This window comes from Leguminivora glycinivorella, chromosome 24 (genome assembly GCF_023078275.1).
Source record: "Leguminivora glycinivorella isolate SPB_JAAS2020 chromosome 24, LegGlyc_1.1, whole genome shotgun sequence".
Lineage (NCBI taxonomy): Eukaryota > Metazoa > Arthropoda > Insecta > Lepidoptera > Tortricidae > Leguminivora > Leguminivora glycinivorella.
The window spans coordinates 5,643,592-5,650,410 of NC_062994.1; the positions used below are offsets into that span (position 1 = coordinate 5,643,592).

General features: G+C 36.3%; 1 protein-coding gene across 3 annotated transcripts; it reads right to left on the reverse strand.

Annotated features, from left to right (window-relative positions):
• Window positions 1-901: 901 nt before the first annotated feature.
• Window positions 902-6,573, reverse strand: LOC125238735. 3 transcript variants are annotated; one of them, XR_007178462.1, is made up of 3 exons: window positions 5,130-6,573; window positions 4,584-4,665; window positions 902-4,181 (listed from the first exon to the last, which is right to left on the reverse strand). XR_007178462.1 is itself a non-coding variant. In XM_048146157.1 (3 exons), the coding sequence occupies exons 1-3, from the start codon at window positions 6,385-6,387 to the stop codon at window positions 4,649-4,651; spliced, it is 333 nt and encodes a 110-aa protein (XP_048002114.1). In that variant the 5' UTR covers window positions 6,388-6,573; the 3' UTR covers window positions 902-4,648. The 3 variants fall into 3 exon arrangements, 2 of the variants coding, with proteins under 2 accessions (XP_048002114.1, XP_048002113.1); XM_048146157.1 differs by having other exon boundaries at window positions 902-4,665; window positions 5,130-5,223; window positions 6,166-6,573; XM_048146156.1 differs by having other exon boundaries at window positions 902-4,665.
• Window positions 6,574-6,819: the final 246 nt, after the last annotated feature.

Sequence of the window (6,819 nt, forward strand, 5' to 3'; positions counted from 1 at the left end):
CCAAAAAAAAATATTTTTATTTATTTTCTAAATAACCATACCCTGTAATGTAATTGCCTGTCAGAATGTTTAACACTGTCTCTCATGTCACTTTGACAGTGTCTAGAGAGATCTCATTTAATTATTTTATTAACAAGGTATTTTAACATAACACATTTGTTTCCTAGTTTTCTCCAAAAAAATAATAAAATCTTTTTTTAAATGAAAGAACTGTAGGTACCTAAAGTATAACTTTACATGGGCATTTTCAGATTCATCAATAAGACCACTTAAAAAAGAATCAAAAAATACTTAACCCAGCAAAAAGGAGTGTACAAGTTTCTAATAGGTTGGCAACGCGCACGTGACACTCCTTGAGTTGCAGGCGTCCATAGGTGATGGTGACCGCTTTCCATCAGGCGGACCGTATGCCTGTTTTCCACCGACGTAGTATTAAAAAAAAACAAAGGAAAAAAAATTAAAAAAAAATCAAAAGTATAAAACTACATGGGTATGTCCACACTAAAATCGCGCGCGTCGTGTGTGGTCGCTCCACTTCGGCTCCGTTTTACACGTTTCCCTACACCCGCATTCCACTGAGAAAACCTATTACTACTGCAACATGTAACTATTGCCTTTTACTTAATAGAGTAACTTTTAATTTTATTTTATAATCTGTTTTAGATTTTTGTTGGAAAGTAAACATAGTGGTTGTGAAAAAGTTCTGGTCAGGAAAAACAAAAAAAAAACGTGTTAGTAGAGATTAACTGCTTATTTTTTTTTCTATTTTATATCAAAACCATAAAAATATGATTAAAAATGAACAATAATGGTGTTCTGGACCTTTGGGACCTTTGGGAGCCAACGCGTAGAGGCCAGAAAAACATTTTAAAAAATCGTAAATGGAGAAAACAAAATGCGCTTTTTGAATTTAAATTACGTTTTATTAACTTTTTAAACAATTAAAGTTACATTAAGTGGTCGCGTACAATGTCGTCGGGTTGGATCGCGGAAGAAGAGAGAGAGTTGCCAGATGCAACCATAAGGCAACTACAAATTATGTTGCTACAACTAAAAATACTTAAGCTAAGCTTACACTTTATATGTTTTGTATTAAACATAGTTGGGGCCAGGCAGTATTACATTACAGTAAAGGTTGGACCCGCCAATTAAATCTAAATATAAGAAAATATATGAGCTCTACATCACAGGTAAAGGACATAATTTTGTAATGGCTCTACGGAATATTTTATTATTGATTTTAACATCAGCTACTCTTACTAATCCGTCCCTACCAGGGAAAGTTTTTACTATGCGAGCCATTGGCCAATTTAATGGAGAGGTGTTTATATCTTTTACAATTACCAAATCACCTTCTTTTAAATTGGTTTGCTGGTATTTCCATTTGGGGCGGCTTTGGAGCTGAGTTAAATAAGTTTGAGACCAGGTTTTCCAGAAATCTTGCTTAAGCTTGGTACACATTTTCCAAAATGAAACTCTATTTACTGAAGTTTCAGTGAGATCAATTTCAGGATAACTCGTCAAAGCTGTGCCACAAATGAAGTGTCCAGGGGTAATATATTCACAATCATTAGAGATAGCAGAGAGTAAAGGTCTACTATTCATAATGCCTTCAATTTCTATGATTACAGTATTAAGTTGTTCGTAGGTCAGGCACAAATTGCCTACTATTCTTTTAAAGTGATGTTTGAAACCTTTCACTCCACATTCCCAAATTCCTCCGAACGTTGGTGAGTAACTCGGTATCCAATTGAATGTTATGTACCTATCTGAACAGAATTCGTTAACAGAGTCTCTACAATGTTTGGAGGAAAATAGATCATACAATTTGTTTAATGTATTGCAAGCGCCTTTAAAGGTTTTTGCATTGTCACAATAAATATTTGTGGGCATGCCACGCCGAGAAATAAAACGCTTAAGACATGCTAAGAAAGTTTCGGTCGTGAGATCAGAAACAAGTTCTAAGTGTATCGCTTTTACAGCAAAGCAAACAAAAAGCGCGATATAGCCTTTAGTGATAACAGGCTTCCTGATGCGAGACACCTTTACGTTAAAGGGGCCGCAGAAATCGATTCCTACATGCTGAAAGGGTCTGCTTTGTGTGATTCTTTCTTTAGGAAGGTCTCCCATCAACTGCTTTGCTGCTTCAGCTTTCATTCGTATGCATTTCATACATTTATGTACGACCTTTTTTACTTCTCGTATACCATTCACGAGATGGTACCTCTGAGATAGAGAGCCTAACACTTGTCTAGCACCTGCATGCAAAAGTCTTAAGTGCTCCCGTTCTATAATAAGTTTGGTAATAAAGGAGCTTTTTGGAAGTATTGCAGGATGCCGCTTGTCATAAGGCAAGTTGTCTGCATTTTGCAGTCTTCCCACAGCCCTAATGACATTGTATTTATCTAAAAATACTATTTGATCGCTAATTGTCACAGGCTTATTTTTGGAGAGCAAGACTAATTCTTTACTTAAATGCTCTACCTGAGTACAACGTACAATTTTCAACATAGAGTCACGCAATTCATTTGCAGTTAAGTAGCTGCTTGTTATTTTATTATTTTTGTTCAAGCAGTTATTATAAAATCTATAAATAATAGCTACCACCCTTTGAAGTTTATTTATATTAGAATATTTGTTTAATAAATCTAGGGGCTCTACATTTGTAGCATGGCACAAGATTCCCTTTACATTTTCAGAAGGTGCACTGACTGTCTCATGCGAGTCTGTAAAAGGCATAATATTTTCATAATTAAATTCTTCTGAATTTGTATGTGAATAACTCACATCGCTAAGACTAGGTGAACCATGCCACCACAGATGACACTCCTGCAGCCTGTGAGGTTCAATTCCCCTTGATAAAAGATCAGCAGGATTATCTTTTGATCTAACATACAACCACTGTGATTTTTCAGTTAGCTCTACAATTTGCTTGACTCTATTTTTTACATATACAGTACTCTTTGCTGCTTCTGTCTTGATCCACCACAAAACAATTTGGGAATCACTATAGAGAAATACTTTATGAGATACTCGATCATTTAAAATGTTACTGACTCTACTTGACAATTGTGCTAAAAGTAGAGCAGCAGAGAGCTCCAATTGAGGAATAGTATGAGATTTGCTCAGTGATGACACTCGGGATTTCGAACATAATAGGTTCACTCTAACTGAGCCGTCAGTCATAAAGACTCTTAAGTAGAGACAGCCTCCGAAGGCTTTTATGGATGCATCGGCATATCCTATTAACTCTACATGAGATACTAAGTTAAATTTTACACATCTATCTATTTTAATTTGACCCATTTGTTTTAAATTGTTCAGAAACTTAGACCAGTGCTGAAACAGTTCGTTTGGGATTGTAGAGTCCCAATCTTTAGGCAAAGAGCTATGGAGTTCTTGCATGAATAACTTGGCCACCACAATTACTGGGCCTATTAAACCAAGTGGGTCAAACATTTTCCCTATAAAACTGAGAATTTTTCTTTTTGTGTTGAGCATTGTTGCTTCATCAATTGCAGGGCAAGAGAAAGTCAATTTATCAGAATTAATTTGGAGTGTGAGACCTAGAGTCTTCACAGTGTCATTTTGACCGATCTCCACACTGTCAATTTGTCTGTGCTCAACTGGTATATCAGCTATTAATGAAGAATCGTTCGAGCACCATTTATGTAATGAGAAACTACCTAATTTTAGAAGCTCTACAATTTGATTTTTCAGCTCCTGAAGCGTCTCTACATCATCAGCACCAGTCAGCACATCATCAACAAATGTATTTTTATAAATTGCCTGTGCGGCCAAAGGGAACTGATCCTTATGCATATTTGCTAGTTCATTGAGAACTCTTGTAGCTAAAAATGTGCTTGATTTCAAGCCGTATGTAACAGTCTGGAGCTGCAAGCAGTTGATAGGGTCTTTAGGCGAATCGCGCCATAAAATGTTTTGAAGTCCGCGTTGATGTTCATTTATAAAAACATTGCGAAACATTTTTTGAATGTCACATGTTAAAATATATGGATAAGTCCTGAACAAAATAAGAATATCAAAAAGCTCACTCTGTACAACAGGCCCATTCAGCATGACTTGATTCAACGATGTCCCATTTCTAGATCTCATCGACCCGTCAAAGACCACACGATGGTGTGAGGTGCGACTCGAGGGATTAAACACGCAGTGGTGTCCTAGAAAAAACACAGGACCATTTAAGTCATAACTTTCAATATCAACTGTCCTTGCATGTCCTAATTCCAGATATAGGTCAATAAATTTTTTATATTGTTCAAACAGCAAAGGATCTTTTTGTAACCTTTTTTCTAACATTATGAATCTATTATAGGCAACCGAAAATGAGTCACCCAAGTTTAAGTTTTCCATCGGGAAAGCTAAAGGCATATCAACATAAAATCTATCGTCTTTTACTGATACAGAATCCTGAAATATTTTTTCAGCCTTTCCAAATTCATCATTTGTGGATTTTTCCACTTCAGGAAGTTTTTCAGAGAGCCAAAATTGCTCCATTACATTTATCAACTTTTCACCATCAGATATATTAACTAAATTTGTTACAATGTTACATGTATTACCTTTTTCAGGAATACTTCCTCCAACAATATATCCTAACATGGTATTCTGGAATACAGGTCCATTTTCAGTTTTTATGCAACCCTGCAACAATATTTTAAAATAGATATTTGCTGCGAGTAAGATAGGAATGTCATTCCTGATGTAAAATGTGTCATCGGCTAAAGTTATATTTTTTGGAATGTGATAGCTAGATAGATCTAGTGACCTTTGTGGCAGTTCAGAAGTAATTTCATCACTAATGTGGCATTTTAAAATTATTTTTACATTATTTTTACAAGAGTGAAGAGTCAGAATTACATACTCATTCACCTTACATACTTGTTTTCGGAAACCAATAATATTGTTTGGTTCAATTATGGGCTTTAAGCCAAGTCTACTTACTAAATCTGATCTTATAAAACTGCCTTGAGATGCAGTGTCAAGTAATGCCTTGCATACTACCTTTTCATTGTTTTGACTTAATAATGTGACCTTTATGGTAGGCAACAAAACACCACTATCGGACACACAATTTAAAACAGTGTTTACTGCAATTTCAAACTCACCAGCATCTGGTGATGGTGGGTGCGCGCTGACATCAACAATTGTGGGCTTGTCCACACTTACATTGCGCTCCTGGTGCAGCAATGTGTTGTGGCCCTGTTTACATATTTTACATTTAAATGTAAATTTACATTTCCCTTCATGATTGTTAAGACACACATCACACATGTGTTTCTCTTTTACATAAGATTGCCTCTGAGCAACAGGTAGCATTTTGAATATGTGACAGTTATATATCTGATGGTCTTTATTTTCACAATACCTACAGGGCGGCAGCGATTTCGATACCACATTTGTTACCTTAGGTATTGATTTATGAGCACCTTCATAGCAAGTGCTTTTAATATTGAAATGTTTGTTAGTACCTTCATAGCAGGTACTATGTTTATTTGGTTGACTATCTTCAAGCGCTATAGCACGCTTCTCCAAATACTCAATGAAACTAGCCATAGTAGGCATGGTGTCTAAATCTCGGTCTAATTGATAAGCCCGATTTGTAAATTGATCCAATTTGCGTGTCAAGATTGAAATTAAAAGCATGTCCCATTTATCAACGGGTTCTTCTAAATTTTTTAGAGCATGGATTTGTTGATTTATTTGGGAAACAAATGTTCGTATGGAGACCGCTGTGCCCTTTTGCATTGTAGGAATATCCAACAATATACTTATATGATTTGCTATTAATCTAGCTTTGTTATCAAATCTCCTTTTTAACAAGTGTATTGCTTCTTTATAAGATTCATTTACTAAAGGCAGATTTACTATTACTGCCAATGCATCTTCTTGCAAGTACTTTCTCAAATAGAAAAGTTTCTGCACATCACTCAATGAGTTATTGTTATCAATTACAGCAGAAAACAAGTCAAAAAAGGGTTTAAACTTGGTGAAGTCTTTGCCATCATAGAATGGTATTTCAATTGTTGGTAACTTGCAAGTAGAAGCATTGTGGCACTCTGAAGTTACTTTGGTATTCAACATTTTAAGAGAACTATTAATTTTGGCTAATATTGAATAATATTTATCTTCAATATCTCCCACCTGTTCGCTGTCTCCTTCATCGATGCCTAGTATGTCCATCTGGACCTTCTCATAATCTTTGAGTGTTGAAATTAACTTTTCCTTGCGCGCCTCAAGAATGTCGGCGCTCGCGGCAGCTAAACTTACGGGGTCTTGTACAAAATTCTCAATTCTAGTGATTGTTCCCTTACACTGAGACCTCTTTACTCGTAGTTTTTTTAAAGTTTCCGTTTCGGTAGACATTTTTCACTGATAATTAATGCACAAACACTTGAAAAACAACGCACGAGACACTAATAAACTTTGTTTTGGTCTGGAACGTCAATGTCAATGTGACAGATGACACCAATGACAGATGACAAGTAACCGCTCCGAAGTTCCGCAAGATGGCTGCGGATCGCACAAACTTCACTTTGTATAGAAAAATGGAGAATGCCTGCGGTGGTCGAAAAGTTCGACTTATACCGAGTTACTTGCGGTTTTTGATGATGATTTGCTCTCCCATCCGTGTGCGATTTTCGTTCTATTATAGATAGAACGAAGTTACAGGCCAGCAGCGCCAGCCCAGGCACAACCACGACGAATTTACCAGCCGTTATAGACGGCCGGCTAGCACGCAGACGTACTTGCCGCGAACTCACTTTTGCTGAAATATCGAAACACTGGTCGACTTTT

Coding starts and splice junctions, on each gene's coding strand:
- LOC125238735 (XM_048146156.1), bottom strand. CDS start 6,387: ATGTCTACCGAAACGGAAACTTTAAAAAAACTACGAGTAAAGAGGTCT.